The 22,612-nt window shown below is 34.5% G+C and overlaps 1 protein-coding gene across 1 annotated transcript; it reads left to right on the forward strand.

The window, feature by feature from the left end:
* Window positions 1–350: 350 nt before the first annotated feature.
* Window positions 351–18,621, forward strand: acat1 (acetyl-CoA acetyltransferase 1). Its single transcript, XM_056467242.1, has 12 exons — window positions 351–493; window positions 694–741; window positions 1,143–1,260; window positions 4,741–4,836; window positions 8,189–8,289; window positions 8,367–8,510; window positions 11,362–11,512; window positions 11,891–11,986; window positions 12,521–12,634; window positions 17,631–17,695; window positions 17,767–17,924; window positions 18,026–18,621. Exons 1-12 carry the CDS (start codon window positions 443–445, stop codon window positions 18,144–18,146), a joined length of 1,263 nt encoding a protein of 420 aa, XP_056323217.1. The 5' UTR covers window positions 351–442; the 3' UTR covers window positions 18,147–18,621.
* The last annotated feature ends 3,991 nt before the right edge of the window (window positions 18,622–22,612 follow it).

Here is a 22,612-nt window from a genome sequence, read left to right on the forward strand (position 1 = left end):
AATAAACACAACGATTTTACATTTCCTACACGAACTTCAATTTTAAATCAGTTAACGTTAGCTTGCTGTTGCTTAGCACCATAGACAGCACTGTTGTTAAATGGTTACATCTTGAACAACAGCGAAATCTACATGAAATCTACATAAATCTACATACAAATCTACATCTACAAAACTCCATTCACACGTATTAATTTGCATATGAACGCTAAATGGCACAAATCAACATGCAAGATATGTAGATTTAAATATCCTTTTCATTTACGTTTTCCAACAATCATTTCACAAACTACACTACCCACAAGGCTTCAGCGCGTCACGATGTGACGCAGCCACACCTCCCACTCTGATTGGCTGCTCACTCCTCCAAGCGTTTACTTCGGATGGTTCAAGGTGAAATTAGGGAACTGCGCTTCATTAAGTACAGTATTTCATCGCGAAAATGACATCTCGCGCACTTTACAGTACACGCTCACAACTGTGCAGACATCTGGTGAGTTTTGAGCTGAATAACATCTATATTCATATCTGAACTTGGTCACTATAGGCGACGGCACATGCAGCAGTTTGGCTGCAGGCCTGATTCATTATTTACCTTTTTAAAACAGCGCGTTTCTCATTACATTATTTGATATACATGTTACAATAACCCATCAGTTGGTCTTCAATCTTGTCTCCTATGTGTATTTGCAGGCACATAAATATCTGGGCAGGTCCTACAGCACACGACCATCTCTAAATGTGAGTAACGTTAAACTTTAAAGCAATTCTATATTGAGGTAAAGTTGGTTTTATTATCGCACAGTTGTTTATTTTTGAACCGTGACAACTTGTGACACATTCCCTGTAATGTTTACCACGCTACTTTTAATTTTTGGTCTGAAATTGCATATAAATATGACTTCAAAACAACATTAGCTCTGTTTAAATGACTGTAAACACTGTTATACTTTGATGGTCATTGTCTGCTAATATGATTTACATATTTAGGATTTCAAACAATACTTTTCTGAACTCATATTGTCAAGGAGCAAGTCCGAATGTTCAACTATAAAACCAACTTTACCTCAATCTTTTATGTATTCAGTGTTGTTTCTATCGGCTTTATATTGTGTGTATATTTTCTACTTTTCTCTGGACAGGAAGTCGTCATCGTCAGTGCTGTCAGAACTCCTATTGGGTCATTCAAAGGAAGCCTCTCCACATTACCAGCCACCAAACTGGGCTCCATTGCTATTAAAGGGGCTATTGAGAAAGCAGGTTAGAGATCTGATAATCTTGAGTGGATTTCAGGATTTATTTATTCATTCATTCATTTTCTTTTTGGCTTGGTCCCTTTATTAATCTGGGGTCGCCACAGCGAAATGAACCGCTATGTTTAAGCTGCAACCCATCACTGGGAAACATCCATACACACTCATTCACTCACACCTATAGCGCATGTCTTTGGACTTGTTGGGGAAACCGGAGAAAACCCATGCGAACACAGGAAGAACATGCAAACTCCACACAAAAACGCCAACTAACCCAGCCGGGGCTCGAACGTGCAACCTCCTTGCTGTGAGGTGATTGTGCTAACCACTGCACCACCGTGCTGCTGATTTATTATTTATGGGAAATAAATGTACACCTTGAAGGCCACTTGGAAATTCTCAATTTCTCTGGATTTATGATTTATATTTGTTTATCCGAGTAAACTACTGATTATATTTATCCACCTGGTCATCCAGATTTAAAATACAAATGTTGTCAATTGGAGAAATTTTGCTTAAAATGAACAGTTGAGGTAAAAGTTTGTTTTATATTTGCACATTCATTCATTTTTGAACAGTGACAACAGTGACATGGTCTCTTATGTATTGTTTATTATGCTACATTGAATATTCGGTCTGATATTGCTTGTCAATATGACTTCAAAATAGGGCTGTGCTATTATTCACAATTGAATCATTACGATTAGCTAATCACAAGAGGCTACGATATGGATTATATATGTATTATTTAATCTACTCTGCCCAGAACAAATGCATGACTGCCGTCTGTGTGTGATAGTCCTACTAGCCAATTGAGTGAGCACACTTTCGTTTTGCCCAATCAGAACTTTTCAATTTGCCTCTTATTAATCTTGTTAGTTTGCTGAGTGTTCTGTATTTTTATAATAATTATTTTTTTGTTTGTATAATAAGCTACACTATCTCCCTAATTTGAATATAACTTGTTAACAGAAAAAGGTCATTTTATTTGTGTTATTATTAAATTAGGGTTTAATTTCTGAATATTTAAAAACAAATGTGATTAAATGTTAAAGTTAATACCTTTTCAGTTCCTTTTTTAAACTAACAAGAAGCTACAATACAGATTATTGAGCTGAAGCTTGACTACAAAATTTCAAATCGCAATTAGATATTTTCCCAAAATCGCACAGCCCTACTTCAAAACAACACTAGGTCTATTTAATTGACTGTGAACAATGTTGTACTTTGACAGTCAATGGCTGTTGAAATGATTTCCCTGTTTAGAATTTGCAAACAATGTATTCTGAAATTATATTATTAAGGAGAAAGTCCAACTGTGCGACAATAAAACCAGAAACAAATGAACACTAGTCATAATATTTTTAGTTTTTATTGATTTTAATTATATTACAAAACCCAGCAAACAATGCAGAATAATAATGTATATAATATTTCAGAACGTACTTTCCCACCCCAACATTTGTTAAAAAGAAATAACAATTAAAATAAATTATAAAAAAATATATAATACTATATAAAATAAAAATAAATAAATGAATACATTTAAATTCACCCGTATGCATTTGCATACATAATAATAATAATAATAATAATAATAATAATAATAATAATTAAAAAACATTATTACATTGAATTTTAAATTACTTTCCAAAGACTTCCAATTTTTATCTTTCCCTTTATAAAGTGACTGAAAGGGGACGTCTCTGATTTACCTCTGATTACATATGTTAATTTTTCAAGAGCAAGATTATCAGACAGTCATAATGTTTATTATTAATGTTAATTAATATTATTTCTTAGACAACACAGTACCATTTATTTACCTTTATAAGTTTTAAGAAACCAGTATTTGATTGAATAGCCCTGATTATAACAATTTACTATATTAGTTTTGTTTTAAAAAAGATTCAATTTTGACCAACTGTGAAACTCAGACCTTTATAGAATAAAACAAATATTGACATTTTTCTTAAGCCCATACCTAATCAATGCAGTGAACAAAGTGCAAAGTTTTTCTATTTCAAATAAACATGTTTTTTAACCTTCATGTTTAACAAAGAGTCCTGAAATATATTACTTCTAAGGGAACAAAATGAAGCACGGTTGTGTTTGGAATTGGTAATATGAAATGAATCTTGAGCAGAAAATGTACAATTTAGTTTGATCATGTAACACCGATATTATGATTTTGAAAATGCAGCTTCTTTTCATCACAGAAGTTATTTGCCTGTTAACATATATATATTAAAATAGAAAGCTAGTAACTATTTAAATTGTCATAATATTTCCAAATAGTTCTGCTCCTCGTCAATAAATTCACAATAGAAGACTTAAAAAGCAAAACACCTCTTAAGTGACCCATATACAGAAGTGTTTGGTAACACTTTAGTTTAGGTCACAACTCGTACTGTTATCTACTGGCTTATTACCTGCCTATTATTAAGATATTAAATGTTCGTTAGTAGTTCTAAATAGGGCTGCACGATATTGGAAAAACCTGACATTACAATATTTTGTTATTCTGCGATATATATTGCGATATGAATATAATTTCACCATATGACCTAAATATCTCTGTTTGGAAAGAAGGAGTAGTTTTAGATGGATTGGGATGATTCTGCAAAAATTGAAAATGCTGAAAAACAATTTCATTATTTCTTTTCTGACTCAAAGTCTTGTCTACAAGCATTGAATTCTTTTTAACTGGAGCTTTCCATTATTATTGACATGTTTATCAAAATGTATGAATTACAGAGACAGTTTTCTAATTTAGTTTTCTGCGGGATCCCATGACATGTTTTACTCTTTGGAAATGAACAAGCCGACAAAGCTGTCAAAACAGCCCTAATAGGAAAGATAACACCTTCAGATTTTAAAGCACTAATTAAAGGCTTTGTTTTGAACAAATGGCAAGCAGAATGGGAAACACCCATACAGACACTTTCACACACATACACTACAGCCAATTTAGCCTACCCAGCCTACTTTTGGACTGTGGGGGAAACCGGAGCACCTAGCGGAAACCCACGCCAACACGGGGAGAACATGCAAACTCCACACAGAAATGCCAACTGACCCAGCTGAGGCTCGAACCAGTGACCTTCTTGCTGTGAGGGGATCTTGCTATCCACTGCGCCACCGTGATCCCCTGCTTTATATGTCGTATTCAACAATTTTTTAATGATGTACTACTCACACGAGGCGATTTGAACCATGCCAGAGCTCATTTAAAGTGTAATTCATTTGACAAGTGTGATCTCACCTTATATAATTAGCTTCTCACCTTATTGATGAGCAGTAATTATAGTTTTCCTGTAAAGCTGTTGAATTAAGTGCTAAATCTATTAAATAGTCTGTTAGCGAAAGGGATTTTCTTCCTGTAAAAAGTTGAAACAAGTGTGCCTTAAAGCTATAAAGTGCAGTCTTAATTATGACAGTCTACATGTAAGTCTTGTAGTATAATAAAAAGTTTTTTTTTCTACAGGAATCCCTGTTGAGGAGGTGAAGGAGGTTTACATGGGCAATGTGTTGCAAGCAGGAGAAGGACAAGCACCAACCAGACAAGCTCTTCTGGGTGCAGGTAAGTGGGTCATATATCACACAGAATATCATTACAAATAATATGTTGTTACATCCTTTTAGATGTTAATATTAAACTAAGGGTATTTGACATAACATATAATAGTTGAGTGTGTGTGTAACAAATGTAGAGAGAAAGAAACGACTGAAGAACCAAATATCACTGCAATTGTTTATTGCCCATACTTGCAGTGAAACCAGTGAAAATATATTATACAGTGAAAGAAAAACATTTACAATAAATAAATAAGGATTTACCTGAGTGGAGAGGAAGTAGTTAGATGTGCTTAACAAAGAAATAAATATAACAAAACTCAGTAACTGTTTTCAACAAACGAAACTAAATATGAAAAGAAACGTCTTCAACGTACCAAACGTCTTAACTAAACTACTCTAACTAGAAACAAAACACACACAAAGCAGCACATTCTCCTGAATCTAATGAACTAATACAAAAGCTGAATCTCTGTGTTGTATATGTATATCGCGCGACTTACTCACTCCTACACCCTCTCCGAGGTATCACTCAAATACATCAGTTAACTGGACAAGTTCACAAGCAAACACATTGCACTTTCAGATCTCAAAACTTTAGACAAGAGAATTAAACACAAGCAAAACACATTCTCTCAGACTAGCCCTCGCAAGAGAGACTGTCCTCACAGAGACCCACAGAAAGAGTAAGAGCGAGAGATAGAGAGAGAGATCGCCATTGCAGTTTGGGCTCGGCTTTTAAACGCTACGCCGACCAGCGATTGGTTGCGCAAACCCAGCGTCAGCGGCCAACGTCATCAGCACGAAATGCGGATCCTCCAATGCCGTTCGTACCTGTAACACACGCATGAAACGACACACCAACATACCAACAAACGCACACACATATCCAAAATACGTTCCGCAAGCGAACATTACATATGTGTTGAGGTTTTTTTTGTCTGTGTGTTTGTCTATCTCTATACAGTCAATCCTGAAATTATGCAAACTCCTGGCGAATTCTGACTTGTTTTTGTTCTAATGTAAATAAAAGCTGATTATTTTACCTCTTGCACATTGTGAAGAATCTAACTAAGGGTCTGAGAATCCTTGTAGCAAACTTATGTGTGTTGTTTAAAAAAAAAACATTCATTTGTGTTTTATTTTTATTCATTCATATTCATTTATTCTTCATTTATTTATTTAATCTAATCTTAAAATCATTCGTCATTTATATAATTATCGTTATATCATTTTATTGATTATTAGTTATTGATTTGATTATTAATATTGATTATTATTTGTAATTTGATATGTTTTTATTTATATTTTATCATTAATATTTTCCTTTAATTATTGCTTTTATTAATATTTCATTTTTCCATATTGTTATAATCGTATGACTGTGGATTTAAAGGGGTGGTCCACAGTGTATTTTAAGGCTTGGTTGTGTTTATAAGATGCAAAGCAATGTGTGCTCATGCTTCACTTGTAGAAAATCACGTTATTTTTTCATATATCTTACTTTGATTATATTCAGTTACTCAGCTAACATGAAAACGACTGTCATACTTCCTAGTTCCACTGAAAGGCACTCAAGAGGCTCTGATTGGTCCGCTAACATAATGTGCTGTGATTCGTGTATTGGCTTCACGTCATGCCCCTATAAGTGTGCACTTTTGCGCTGTGTAAACCGTCTAGGCAGAGCAGCATTAGCTGCCTGAATCAGACAAAAATTAGGAGCACACAGCTGACACTCTCTAAAATAAAATCTGACAAGTGTCTTCCACATATATTCGGAATTAGCATGTGTAAGTAAAATGAAACGTTCTCATATCTTTTTGAATTATTTGATATGTAGAACGGACAGAAAGCCGCTGCATAGAGAGACACTGAAAGCGTCCGTATAGAGACACACTGCAGCGCTGCTAAAGATTGTGGCTGTTTACAGCAGTTTGACTGATAAATATGAATTTGTAGCTAAATTGTTAGCAGTTCCAAACAGCATTTCCCATTGTTTACGTCCTTGTTTACATCCTTGCCACAAAATAACATTAATGCTAGAAACTGTGCATGTAATTGATCAATTTTAACAAATAAAAACACTTACCATTTGTGGCTCACAATCCACAGCTTCGTCTGTTGAGGGAGTTTTATCCGAATCCAGCGCTCAATTGAGAGAGATTCTGGAAGTTCTTCTTTGTCAAATTCTAGCTTAATTTTTTATTATAATTCTCTGGAACATAATTCAAATTAGGGCGAGGCAGTGGTGCAAGAAGGTCGCTGGTTCGAGCCTCTGCTGGGTCAGTTGGCATATCTGTGTGGAGTTTGCATGTTCTCCCTGTTCTTCCTCCGGGTGCTCTAGTTTCCCCCACAGTCCAAAGACATGTGGCACAGGTGAATTGGGAAGACCAAATTGTCCCTAGTGAGTGAGTGTGTATGGATGTTTCCCAGAGATGGGTTGTGGCTGGAAGGGCATCCGCTGCGTAAAACATGTGCTGGATAAGTTGGCGGTTCATTCCGCTGTGGCGATCGCAGATTAATAAAGGGACTAAACCGAAAAGAAATGAATGAATGAATAATTCAAATTAAACCGTAAGCACTTCTCTCTTTGTCTCGTGTCCTTTGGAATCCCAAATACAAAAACAGAAGAAGCTCCTTGGAAATAGCAGCGTTTGGACGGCATTTTAGCTTTCACTGCTTTAACATTACAGCGCCTCTGGCCACGCCCCTTCAATGCGCAGCATGTGTGCGTGTGGTGAATGCGCGTAACCGGAAGCCCTTGTGATCTCACTAGCCCGGATGGTTTTTTTTTTTTGTAGTTCCCAAATTCGTTCGCTGTAGGCTTTGCTAAGCTAACTTTTGTAAAAGCCAATGTCTCCCTTTGCGTTGAACTTTGAGTGTATCAAATTCAGAGATGTTGTTTATGTTCACACAGCAACATTACACATCAACTAAAGTTTAAAATAAAATATCGTAGTGGACCACCCCTTTAAGCAAGACTTGTATTATGGTTTCTGATTGTTAATTCAGTTGAATGCAGGTTAACAAGTTTGAGTTTTGGAAACTCTGCTGACTTGTTGTCCAGATTCCTGGAGAAACTGACATTTCCTGACAGGATCTGGCATCCGGGGCCAGATCTTATTTATCTGGAGTGGAGAGTGTGATCTAACAATTGTCTCAGTATCTTTTGTGTAAAGCCTGTCATTTTTGTGTCCACTTTTGCAAGGTGTATGTAGAATTCTGACTTCAATTGTATTAATTATTAATAAAAACATATTCTCAGCTTTATTTTTTTAATGTTTGTGCTTTAAATTTAAGGAATTTACAAAGGCAATTTCTCAATTTACAGTAATGATGTTTGTGTTTTCCTCATGCAGGTCTTCCTCTGTCCACGCCGGCAACCACCATTAATAAAGTCTGTGCCTCTGGGATGAAGTCCATCATGCTGGCCTCTCAGAGTCTCATGTGTGGCCATCAGGTATATAAATAATAAAGCAATATAATAAAAGCAATGCTGAAAAAGTAGAGTTCGTAAATCTCTTTGTTGTCCTCCAGGATGTGATGGTTGCTGGTGGGATGGAGAGCATGTCTCAGGTTCCTTACATCATGGCCAGAGAAGCACCTCCTTATGGCGGAGTGAAGATGGAGGATCTGATTGTTAAGGACGGCTTGACGGACGTCTACAACAAATTCCACATGGTACCTACCTTTTGTTGCTGTCAGGCTGAAACCTTTCATTAATGACAACGTTTACATGGACATCAGTAATCGAAATATTGGCCTTAATCTGAATAATATGATTAAGGTGTTTACATGAGCTGCTTTTTGAATGTTCCTTTTTTTGAACCCGTTTTATATGTTGTAGCACAATTTGATTAACGTCATCGCGTTACTGTCCTATCCATGTTTCCTCCGCAGTTTCATGTCATTTTGGGTGTTTCAGTTTTAATTTGTCGACTTTAACTGCAGTTTGGCACTTTCAGGAACATTTAATTCATGGCCGACGAGTTATTGGATGCGAGTATGAACAGCTGGATGACTGTTGTTTGAACGGAATTTCATTCTGCACGCCGTATGGTGTTTTGTGATGCAGGTGTCTGTGGTCCTTCACTGACTCTGTACTGTAGGTGCAGAGAATAGTGTCAAACAGCCATGGGTGTATAGACAATCCTGTCGTAAAATTTGACGAAAGTCCTACATGACGATAATAGTTTGATTGCGGTGTTTACATGTCTGTACTGCACTTCAGTAATGCCACTAAAATCAGCATACTACTCGTGTCTTAATTTAATTTCTGTTTAGTTTGATTATGACCTTAGTCGGATTAAATTAATCAAAAATCGCTGTTTACATGGTAGACTCTTAATCAGAGTATTGTCTTAATCGTATTATTGGTGTCCATGTAAACGTACTCCATGCTACTTATCAATAAAATTGGTTATATTTTCCATTTCAGTTAATTTTTTAAGCTCTATATAATTTAAATGGATTTTTACTTTAGTTTTAATGTGTAAAAGTTAATTGTTTGTTGTAATTGAGTTAATTGTTTTTAAAAAATATTTTGTTTTTTAATATTTTGTTTAAAAAAGGTTTGTCTGTGCATTTAAGCAATAAGAAGTTGCTGTGTATTTTTAGATTTTCTTTTATTTTTGTTAGAATATTTTTTTTATTTTGCGTTATTTTGATATTGTATTTTTTTTATTACTATAAATAATGTAGAAATGTATTTTATAAAGAAATGTTTATTTCTTTTATAATAATAATAATAATAATAATAATAACAATACAATAATAACCCTTAAAGGTTCAAGAAACCCTTGAGTACTTTTTTTTTTTTTTTTTTAGATTTTAACAGATTTGTGTGTTGAGCATCAGTTAAGACAACGTTAGCATCTGTCAGCTTTAATTGTGGATAAAACAGGATAATTTTGAGCTTTTGTCAGCAAATTTCATCTTCTGGGTTTAAAATCATTATTGAGGCGGGGTCAAAATTGGTGACTTATTCATCTGCCTGTCCAGTTTCTCATTATTATTCATAGATTTCTTATCCTATGAGAAGAGCCTGCTTCTTAATTATTCATGGCAGTACGTGGTTTTTGATGCCAAGCTTTGAGACTGCGGCTGTGCACGACACGCAGTATTTATGTGGTTGTGAAGAGGCGTATGTGTTTGTTTCCATGATCTACGGGGTGGTTGCATGGCTTTCCCTGCAATGCTGTCAGGACCATTTGCATGTAGCAAGCATTTTTGTCGGGAGAGCTGTACGAGATTTGGAGAATGGCAGACTTTGGGCTCTATTTTGACAATCCATGTGAAAAGTGCACAGCGCAGGGCACAAACACGTTAAGGGCATGTCAGAATCCACTTTTGCTAATAAAAGGACGGAAAAAGGGTTGAGCTTATTTTCTTAATGAGTTATAGGTGTGTTTTGAGAATAAACCAATCAGAGTCTCATCTCCCATTCCCTTTAAGAGTCAGTTGCGTCGCGCCATAGCGCATTTGCTATTTACATGACGTAAAGTGGAAGTGGAAAAACTGAGCATTTCACTAGCTAGAAAACAGTTAAACAGAGCATCTACAGCGTGAGAATGAGAGATAAGCCTCCTCATTATTAACTTTCACTTTTGCTCTCGCGGATAGGGAAACCTTGTGTGTATATAGACATATACATACAATACACACACACACACACACACACACACATTCTACCGATCAAAAGTTTGTGGATTTGTTTTTTCCTTTTTGTTTTTTTTTTTTTTTTTTTTTTTTTTTTTTTTTTTTGGAAGAAGAAAATTATCCTGTTTTATTATTATTTATTATCCAGTTTTATTATTATTCCTGTTTATTCATATTTAAATATATATATTTATATATTTATTTATTTATTTATTTATTTATTTATTTATTTATTTATTAAAATTTTTAATAACTGCTTATTGTATGTAGTTTCAAATGGAATTATTACTCGTTATTTTTACTTTTATTACTGTTACATTAATAATAATAATAATACTAATAATAATCATAATCATAATCATAACAATAATCCTAATAATAATAATTAATATTAGAGTTATTTCTGAAGCATCCTGTGACTGGAGTAATGAAGCTGAATAATCATCTTTAAAATCATTGAAATAAATAATTAAATTAAATGATAAACTATTTTTGAACAGTTATTTTGTAGTTTAATAACATTTCACGCTTTTACAATGTGTACTGTATTTTTGATATAATAAATGCAGCCTTGGTGAGCAGGAGTAGCTTATTTTAAAACATTTAAAAATCATACTGACCCCAAACTTTTGACCGGTAGTGTATTAAAAGTATCAGTTTTGGACACAAGATTTCTGCCCAACAGCAACAATTGTGGTATAATACCATAAAGACAGATTGCGTTGTATTTGCATAGTAACTTAGCCTAATAACATCATCAGCGAATAAAGGAGGAAATTAAGTTGTGTGGAAACATTGGACAGCAAATGTAATGTGCAAATACTGTAGAGAAACTGTAATTATGTAAAACGCCTCCATATGTTCTCGTATTTAGGGCAACTGTGCTGAGAACACGGCTAAGAACAGCAGCATCTCCAGGGAGGAGCAGGACGCTTTTGCTATCAAATCCTACAGCCTCAGCAAAGCAGCGTGGGAGTCCGGCATCCTGGCCAAAGAGGTGGTTCCTGTAAGCATCCCGCAGAGAGGTCGGTTTCACTGCAGGATCTATTCATTTACACACCATATCCCAAAAACACCTATACGATAGGTGATACTATAACGTCTGTTTGTTTTTATTCTCAAATTTTTAATTCATTTTTCTTTATTGAATACTTTTAACTGTAAAGGATTTAATGTGGAGTGAGAGGAGATGAATGCTTTTGTTGTTTGTAAACATTTAATTTTAATGCTATCGAAAGCCTATATATAATAATATATATATATATTATTTCTAAATCTAATTATAAGCTGTTACACTTATCTGTGTGTTTTTGTTTTCCCTTAATGATGCCGTTTTGATCCAGTGTGACCTGTTTTCCAGAAAGTATAGTAATGACTTTAAAATATGCTCTCTCAATTCTCAGGAAAACCAGATGTTGTTGTGAAGGAAGATGAAGAGTATAGGAAGGTCGACTTCAGCAAAGTCCCCAAACTGAAGGCTGTCTTCCTAAAAGAAAACGGTACAATATTCATGCATTAAAAAAAAGTGTATTTAATTATACTTAGTTATAATTAGCTGCATTCAATTAAATGATCTAAAACTAAAAAACCTCTGGTTTTATGACCATGATGTTTTATTAAAGAGATAGTTCACCCTAAAATGATAATTTACTCACTATTTACTTGCCCTCAAGTGTTTTCTGACTTTTCTGAGTTTCTTTTTTTCCTGTTAAAAAATAAAGAAGATATTTTGAAGAATGCTTAAAACCTGTAACCATTGACTGCTGTAGCAGGAAAAATTAATAATATGGAAGTCAATGGTTACAGGTTTTCAGCATGCTTCAAAATATCTTCTTTTCTGTTTAACTGAAGAAAGAAACTCATAAACGTTTGAAACAAGTAAAGGGTGAGTCAATACGTTTTTGGGTGAACCAGCCCTTTAAAAGCACATTTTAATAATCATAATTTATATGTTAGTTATTTTTAATATGCATGTTTTAATTTTTTGTTTTGATATAAAGAGCATAATAAAAAGTGAATCCTCTGTGTTACAGGCACTGTGACGGCAGCTAATGCTAGTACACTAAACGATGGCGCAGCAGCTCTTGTGCTCATGACGGCAGATGCAGCGCAGAGACTCAACGTCACACCACTTGCAAAGATCGTTGGTGAGGCCATTTACTCATCAAGAGCAAAATATTCATTTAGCAAACATATGGAGAGCAGGTTTTCTAATTAAATCCACACTTAGATTTCAGCCACAGTTTTATCATCTGATACAAATTTAAGAAATCCTAAAAGATTCCTGAAATCCAAGGCTAAAATCAGTGATCTTTGATCGTTGGACATGTTCACAGACAGCCACTTAATGCCCATTTTTCCTCCAATGAAGTTCTAGCAGTGTCAGAAGATTTCAGACACTCTCTTGCATTGTGACAACAGTTGCAATGAGCGTCAATCCAAAAACCAATTTGAGCGCCGAATCTGATGACGCAATCCATGCGACAATTCAAATGCCCGCAGGGAAATTCTTTCTTCCTGGTTTTATTATTGAGACATGCTGTGTGCAAAATTGCTGCTACAGATTGTTTACGTTTGTTGTGAGTTATCGTTTCAGAACGCAGGGTAGTGGAAGTGCCACGGGTGGATGACGTCAAACTCCGGGGGAGTTTTCCTTCTGTGTTTTGCGCATTTTCATTGTTGTTCAGTCTGACATTATGGCAGCTGAGATCTTACAGTGTGACATGGGAGCCATGTTTATGCAGTCTGGCATGCTACAATTGTGCAGGATTATAAAAAAAAGCAGCGTGAGCCGGCCTTTAGATGTACTTTTAATGGAACGTTCTCCCAAAAATGTGATTTCTGTCATTTAGTCACTCTTCACTTGTGTCTAACCTGTATGAGTTTCTTCTGTTGTACACTGAAGAAGATCTTTTGAAAAATTTTGGAAACCTGTCACCATTGACTTCCAAAGTATTCTCTTTGCCTTCTATGCAAGTCAGAATCTTTTTTCTGGACATACTTTAAATGAAATATTTTTTAAATGTGAATCCATCTAAAATAGTATTTTTTATTATTATTTTATTATTGTAAATATTATTATTATTTTTTTAATTTTTATTAAAAGGAAACCTTAAAAAGATTTAGATTTGGATATTTAGCGTATATATTATCATTATTATTATGTATGTATTTTACCTTGTATATTATTTATTGCTGTTGATGACTTTTAATTGTTAGAATATTTTCATAATTATATAAAATTATATTTATAAAATGTGGTAAACTTGATCTATTTTTTTTTTGCCATGACATAGCCATAGAAGCTGAAATGGCAGTAAAATTAAAACTCTCTCTCTCTATGCAAGTCAGTGGATGAAATAGCTATGAGTTGCTAATGTGGCAATAAATAAACAAACTCAAACTCATGTAAGTCAGTGGCTACCATTTTCCAAAACTCTTTAAACTATCTTCTTTTTGTGGAAGTAGAAGAAGAAACTCGTAAAGGTTTGAAACCACTTGAGGTAGAATAAATGATGAGTAAGTATTCATTTGTGGATGAACTATCAAGCCATACAAAGTCTCCAGAATGTGTCTGTAAAGTTTCTACGTGCCTTTCTGCGTGCCTTAATCTCCTACCTCGGCTGCGTCAGACAACAGACAGACTTAAAGTAAATGATGAGTAAATATTAATTTGTGGATGAACTATCACTTTAACTTAAAAAAAATGTAAATAAGTTGTTGCAGAATATAAATATGAATAAGTAAGTTTTGAAAAAAAATATTGCAAGGTGATAAAATAATTAAAGCCATACAAAGATAGTAGTTGCTTTCTCTTTAAGTATTTTTAATAGCCTACCCATTATTTTTGCATAGCAATACTCTCAAACTGACCTCAAAAGTTCTAGACTCCATAGCAGCTTTTTCATTTGCCAAGGAATGCAGGAAAGCTGAATGAGTAACATGTAAAACAACTAATCACAATTTGCTTTGTTAAACACCATATTTAGGGGTGTGAAAACTTACAACCAATAAGATTAAAACTTTCCAAGTGTTTCCCATTATGTGCACCTTAATCATCAAACATTTAGCCAACTGTCTGTGTGGATCATGAAAAGAAGATTATTAGCCCTCCTGTGAAATGTTTATTATTTTTTTAAATATTTCCCAAGTGAGGATTCACTGTATTTCCTATATTTTTCTAGTGGAGAAAGTAACATTTTAGGTTGAAATAATGGTTCATTAGTTAATGTTTGAGAATATATTTACTAACTTTTATCGAACAATTAGTAATTAATTAACAATTAGTAATGAATTTACTGTGTTATTTATTTATCTTTGTTAATGTTACATAACTATAAATAACATTAGTTTACGTTCATGTTAACTCACGGTGCATCAACTAATGTTAACAAGCTTTGGATTTTAATAATGCATTAGTAAGTGTTGAACTGTGATTAATTAACGCTGTAAAAGATACTTAGTTAATGTTAGTAGTGAATACCTTTCATTTTCTGCATGATAATGATGTGCTAATTGCAGCGAAATCCTATTTGGAGAAAGAAAACAGCTGATGAAACACAGACAGTCATGAAATGGCCTCCTCAGGGTCCAGACCTGAATATTATTGAGGCTGTATGAGATCACCTGTACAGAAAAAGAAAGATTAGACACTAAACTTAAAGAAGCCTGATATTGCAGCGCTTCCCACACATAGGCTTTACTTGGGTGGGCCGCCCAGGTATATTAACGGCCGCCCAAGTACAGTATATTTAGTGACACACTTTATTTTTTTCTGATTATTATCGTCCTTTTACACTTTTTTTGTGTATCCGCCTAAAATAAACAAACATCCGCGAGCGATTAAGTGGCGGAAAATCTTCTCTCCTTTCCCATTTCATACTGCTCGTTCTGTATGCACGAGACCTGTCATACCTCCCACAGTCAGTGACGTGCTCTGCAGACCCACAGAGACCTGCACCTTTTGCGTCTTGCCGGGGTTTCTAAATCTACTAAAATGTCTGGGATTTGGTTTTGCTTTTGTTTTCTAAGCTATCGTTAATTTTATGCACACAGCCGCATTAGCAAGAGAGCTATTAACTAACTCATTATTCAATCTAAACGATTCTTTACTAAAAAAAGCTTTACTTGACTAAAAGTACAGGAAACTTTACTAAACACTCAGAGAGGATGAACCTTTAGAAACACCTTTTGAAATGGGTAATCTACTCATTTGCCTTATTTAAATAATCTACTCATTTTATTCTTGTAATCATCATAATTACTGTCTCTCATTTGCTGTATATTTTTTCTGTTCTCATTTGCTGTATATTTTATTAATTTGATGGTCAATATATTTCATATTTTATACATCTAAAATGCTTTGCCAATACTGTACAAACTGGCATGCCAATAAAGCAACCTGAACTTGAACGAGAGATGGAGAGGAGCAGATTTGACCTGTCAGTGGGTGCACATGTCTCCTGAATAGCATAAAAGTAAGAGAAACGGTGGATTTTTTTTGTTATTTCAACAGTCTTTTCTTTTTTACTTTTAACCCATTGAAAAGAAAAGGTTTAAAGGGCACCTAGGTCAGCCCTTTTTTCAGATTTAATATAAGTGTTTTGCGTCTCCAGAATGTTTCTGTAAAGTTTCAGCTCAAAACACCCATCAGATTTTTTTATTCTACTTTTTATTAAATTCCTATTTATACATTTTTTCACTGGGTGGTGGTTTTGGTGTACTGCGCCTTTAAGGCTAGTCTTCCCCGCCCACCTTTTCTACATGCCTTTCTGCGTGCCTTAATCTCCTCCCTCGGCTGCGTCAGACAACAGACAGACTTAAAGGAAGCAGATCTCACGTAGCGTTTGTGAGAAATACTACAGTAAGAACTTTACTAATGAGTATTTATTTTGCAGTTGCATCGCAGAGTCACACACGCAGAGTTCACGCGCACACACACAGATACACGCGCACACACCGCAGTAGACACACACACACAGACAGACAAACAGAGCACCCGTTTAGCTTTGCACTCTTTTTGCACGCAAATGTGACAGGCTACAGGTTAATCTCCACTGCTGTATGAATATCTGTTATGTTAATGTACAAAATAAACCTGATTTAACGTCTACAAACCGGGATTAAAGCATCTTCCTTTATAATTGTTCTGAGACGCGGCTTTGCTGATGAAGTAAAGCTAAGCTAAATCGCTGTAATTCATTAAACACATGCTCTGTTTTAAAACATTTTAAACTTGTGAAACTCACTCTTGATCACATTTGATGATGACTGATGATCCTAGCAAACTGAACAGATCTTTTATTCCTGGTTGCTTTGCGCACATCTGGTCTTGTTGTTATGATTATACACATGACTACCGGGACATGTTAATACGTGCAGCTGTCAATCAATTCAGTGGGCGGGGGGACCACACTCCTACGTAAAGTTGCGGTCGTTCTGAAAACCGCTCCAATTGGTCCACCGTTTTTATGTTGCTAAATTAAAAAAAAAAGACTGGGTGTGTTTATATCACCCCAATATGACGGTCTATACACAATACATGCACATATGTCTATCCAAACAGCTTGAAAAGTAGATTTTTCACCATAGGTGCCCTTTAAAACAGATCCTTAATAAATAAAAATAGTGTTAAAAATCAAATTATGTTTTGTTTGTCGCATATAGTTAACTATTTATGTGCTGTGGGTAAAAGGTGTGTTTCAATCCGACTACCACCACAAGTATATGTCAAACCTGTGGGAAGCACTGTATTACACACCAGAATATTTCAGAAAATGTCTGGACAATTACAAAAAAACTGTTCAAGCTGTGCTTGGTGCCAAGGGACGCCACATTAACATAGACTTTTGTTTGTTTTTTGTACATATTTCCTGTTTATTTTGTTTGTTTTTAATACAGTTTTTATTTTTTTTTGAGTTATTTAAAAACTGCTAAGTTTTTAACAGTTCAACCCTCTCAAGGCAAAGTCAAACGAAACTAGTTATTACAACTCTTAGGTTTAAAAATAAAATCTCTGTTAAACAGCACTTGTAGTGTATTTGTACAAGCTAACTATTTTATCTTCAACTGTATATGGCTCCTTTTGTCGTGTTTTCTATCCTCTCCTACACATCCGAATCACAATTTAATTTTAATTCCCAGCTTTTGCTGATGCTGCCGTCGCCCCCATCGACTTCCCAATCGCTCCAGCCTTCGCCGTGCCCAAGGTCAGCTCATATTATTGCTTGGCTAAAGAGTTTTTAAAGTCCTTTGCTGTAATAACATCAGGTTTGCGCAGGTCCTGAAGGCGGCCGGCATTAAGAAGGAAGACATCGCCATGTGGGAGATCAATGAAGCCTTCAGTGTCGTGGTTCTGGCCAACATCAAGATGCTGGACATCGACCCGGACAGAGTCAATATCAACGGAGGAGCCGTTTCCCTCGGACATCCAATTGGGTAAATATATGCACCGTCCCATGCATCACTACATTGACTTCCTGTAATTAGATTTGCGCAGTAATTAATATGTTGCCTTTTTTGTGGGGGGGGGTTTCTAGAATGTCAGGGGCGAGAATCGTAGGACACATGGTGCACAATCTGAAATCGGGACAGTTCGGCTTGGCAGGAATCTGCAATGGAGGGGGCGGGGCTTCCTCCATTCTGATCCAGAAATTTTAGATTGCTCTTGAAGGTATAGTTCACGCAAAAAATTATGATTTTCTCACTATCCACTCACCCTCAGGTGGTTTCAAACCTTTGTTATACACAAAAGGAGATGTTTTGAAGAATGCTGAAAACCTGTAATCATTGACTTCCATAGTAGGAGTAGGGCTGGGTATTGAGTTCAATACTTTTTAAGACTTTGGGATGGATATTCATCATGCCGACACGGTCCAAAAGTGAGCGCTCTCTCTTTCTTTCTGTCTACAAAAAAGGTCGTTCATGTTTTTCACTTAGAAAAAAAATAGGCAAACGCATTCATTTTAATAATGTATGTTCAATATCTCAGAAGGTAGTATTTATTGTGCGAACTTGTTGTATCTACACTGCTCATTGTAAATGAGTACAAATGAGTATTTAATGTTGTTGTCAAAGTAATGATTTGATTACAGGGATATATCGGTTACTGCAATAAAAGAGACTGTTGATTGTTTTTGTTGGTGCTGTATGTGATTTCTGTTTAATTGTGTAGCGAAATGCTTTGAAATGTGCAGTTTATATTCAAAGTTTGCCGTAATCTCAACTGAAACAGGCATAGAGTAGCTCCTCCCCTTTAAAAAAATAGCCAATAGCATTTTGTTTTATCACAGCTGTGCCAGTGAGAGTGGTTGAGCTCAAGTGCATCAAATGAAAAGGTTGTTAACGAGATTTTTTTTACATTATTTAATAAATTTATTCATTGTATTTTATTAACTTTAATCACCCAACCCTATACCTAACCATCACAATAATGTAAAAAAAAAACAGTAATCATACAGAGTATTATTCATATTATTTATAAAATTACCCATTAAATTATATTTTATTAATGTCTACTTTTACCCCAACCTTAAACCTACCCCTCACAGTAATGTAAAAATATTAATGTTGTAGAGTGTCACAAGATGGTGCTATATTGATGTATCCATAGCTGTATACCCATCTTGACTTTACCAAATGAAAAGCAAATGTGAAGCGTCTTGAAGGGGGCGGGGCACGTCAGATACTAGAGGGTTTGATTGGTTAAGATTTGATGAGAAACTGGAGTATGAGTTGATGTAAAAAAACTAAACAAAACGTTGATCTATTTAGGCAGATGTGACTAACTGCCAGCATTGGATGTTTATTAGGTTTATTTCTTCACAATGCGAATTTTGTCTCTTGTTTTTAGCAAAATAGCTTACAACTAGCATATTGATACGAACATCTGATAAACTGGATTTTGATATCACCTTTAATAAGACACCGCAGTTCTTCTGAATGAACACCAGATGGCGCTCGTGCTTTGAAATTCAGAGATTCCAACTTTTATTTTGTGTTTGTTATTATTTTTGTGTCATCTGAACGCATTACAAATTATTTTCAGGTAATATCTCAATAATTCGTGGCTCTCCGATGTCATTTAATGGTCACATGATATGCAGGTAAGTGGATAGAGTTTTTCTTATGTGTTTAGTTTTGCTTTGTTTTATTTTAGAATGATTTAGATGTAGGGCTGCATGACTTTTTATTTTATTTATTTATTTATTTTTATATGCAGGTTTTTTTTTTTTTTTTTTTTTATTAAATCAAATAATTGTTATTGTTTAGTCTACTGTTGGACTGGTCAGGGGAAAAACTGGTAACCAGGCCCAACATTGCACGCACCTCAAGCTTTACCTTTGAAATTATATGGAATTTGGGTGTGGAAAAAAGGAGAGGAAAAACGAAATAAACAAAAATAATAAAAAAATTAACAAATAAATTTGATAGAAACAGAAAAGGAGAATGAACAGAACTAAAGGGGAATAAAGAAGTATGTAAATAACGATTTATAATGTGGAGAAGTATTAATAAGATTAATATGACATACTTTGTTTTGTTTTTTTCCATTTAATTTATTTATTTTTAATTAGATTTGATATTAAAGACATTTTTTTTTCTTTTTTTACCTCTACCTGACCCCCTCTCCCCCCTCCCCTCTTGTTTATGTACTGATGAAGGTGTTGTTGGGGAATGGCTTCAGGCAAAGAGAATCTTCAATGGAGATGAATTCTGTTAATACATTTTTCCAGGATGAGATGTGAATGGTATTTCTTGATTTCCAGTTCATGAGGATAGTTTTCTTGGCAATAGTTAGCGCCACCAGTAGTGATTGACCATTTGTATTATTTATATCTATTGTGGATATGTCACCTAATATGCAGAGGGAAGGAGACAGTGGGATGTGATATCCCATTAAGTTGGAGAGTGAGGCAGTTACCTTTTCCCAAAATGTTTTAATTGAATTGCAATGCCATAAGGCGTGAAGATACGTGTCTGGGGTGTTTTGTGTGCAATGTGAACATATTTCTGACGTGAAACCCATTTTGAATAATTTCTGCCCAGTTAGATGTGATCTGTGAAGTACTTTATACTGTATAAGTTAGCATTTTTAGTCATGGAAAATGTGTTTTTGCAAATTTGAGTCCAGAGTGCAGCATTGGGAGTGATGGATAAGTCTTTTCCCATTTAGCAGTTGGTAGAACTAATGCATTGTCTGGTTTTGATATCATTTTGTATATGTGGGAGGGCAATTTTTTGTAGTAAGATATATTAATAATAGCCAAACGACTTGAATATATTGTGAATATTTTTCAACATAATATTAAATATATTGAAATATATTGAAATTTGAGAAGCTATGTGATGATCATTTCATTTTGTAGCATAAAGTTAAACAAAATTACAAATTAGAGTTAAAGTTATTATTATCTTTATACGTAAAGATTAGTACACTGAAAAAAATACTGGTTGCCTTTATTTTTAAGCTGAATCAAATTAACCTTATGAGTCCATAGAACTAATATTATGTTAAACTGACTTAAAACTGCTTGTGTAACTTATTAAATTAAGTTAGAACATGATTAACTTAGTTTAATAAGTTACAATTAACTAAAGATATGCTGTCATGACGGACGACGCAGTGGCGCAGTAGGTAGTGCTGTCGCCTCACAGCAAGAAGGTCGCTGGTTCAAGCCATGGCTGGGTCAGTTGGCGTTTCTGTGTGGAGTTTGCATGTTGTCCCTGTGTTCGCGGGGGTTTCCTCTGGATGCTCCGGTTTCCCTCACAGTCCAAAGACCTGTGGTACAGGTGAATTGGGTATATAGTGTATGAGTGTGTATGGATGTTTCCCAGAGATATTTTGCAGCTGGAAGGGCATCCGCTGCGTGAAACATATGCTGGATAAGTTTAAGTTCATTCCGCTGTGGCGATCCCGGATTAATAAAGGGACTGAGCCAAAAAGAAAATGAATAAACAAATGTTGTCATGACTAATTGTTCATATATATTTTTATAGTGTATAAAGTCTAAGTTATTTTATAGTTATTATTTTCTCATGTTTATTCAGTTTTTAGGAAGCCATTTAATTGAAGTATTAAAAATAATGCAGCTTGTAATAATTATAGATATTGTTTAGAATAATTATTGCACCATCATTGTCTTATATCAATTAATTAAGAATGAGAAAAGAAATGGGCTGAATAGTTGTCAAATACAGCATATTGTAAAAAGTATATTGAATTATAATAATTTCTTTTTAGAAAAGACTGCTTTAGAAAACTCACAGTTTCAAACATTTGGAAAAAAAACATGAACAAATTATTAATAATAATTTTAATTATTAAAATCGTATTAATAAAATAAAGAGACAACTGTATAAAAACAACAAATAAGTTTAAAAATAGTTGTAAATAATCTTTATTATTATGTGTAAAATGTATTGAATATTAAAATGATATTTAATAAATTCTTAAAGGTTTGGTTAACATAGAAATAACTAATTTTAATTTACATTTCTATAATCCTTTAATTGCAAAATGTAAGCTAATAGAAGCTAAATAATTTCAAAAATAGAACCTATTTTAGAACCATTTATAATATTGCTTTTTCTTACCATAAATTTGGTATTTATACAAGAAACTTTGTACATGACTTAAATTTTTGCACTTGACAAATTGGATAACATTGTAAACTTCACTCAAACTCAACTCAAATTGATATTTTAACAGTGCCTATAACCAGTACATGAAATTATTATAATCATAATCTGTATGCTAATAATAATAATAACAATTAATTTTTATCTATCGCCTTTAAAACTTAATTCTCAAAGCGCTTTACACAAAAAAAATACAGATATAAAAACAATTATAGAGCAACATTCATTCATTAATTTTCTTTCATTTATTAATCTGGGGTCACCACAGCGGAATGAATCGCCAATTTATCCAGCATATGTTTTACGCAGCAGATGCCCTTCCAGCTGCAACCCATCACTGGGAAACATCCATACACTCTCATTCACACACATACACTACGGCCAATTTAGCTTACCCAATTCACCTATAGCATATGTGTTTGGGCTTGTGGAGGAAACCCACACGAACACGGGGAGAACATGCAAACTCCACACAGAAATGCCAA

The sequence above is a fragment of the Danio aesculapii genome, chromosome 10, assembly GCF_903798145.1.
Source record: "Danio aesculapii chromosome 10, fDanAes4.1, whole genome shotgun sequence".
NCBI lineage: Eukaryota > Metazoa > Chordata > Actinopteri > Cypriniformes > Danionidae > Danio > Danio aesculapii.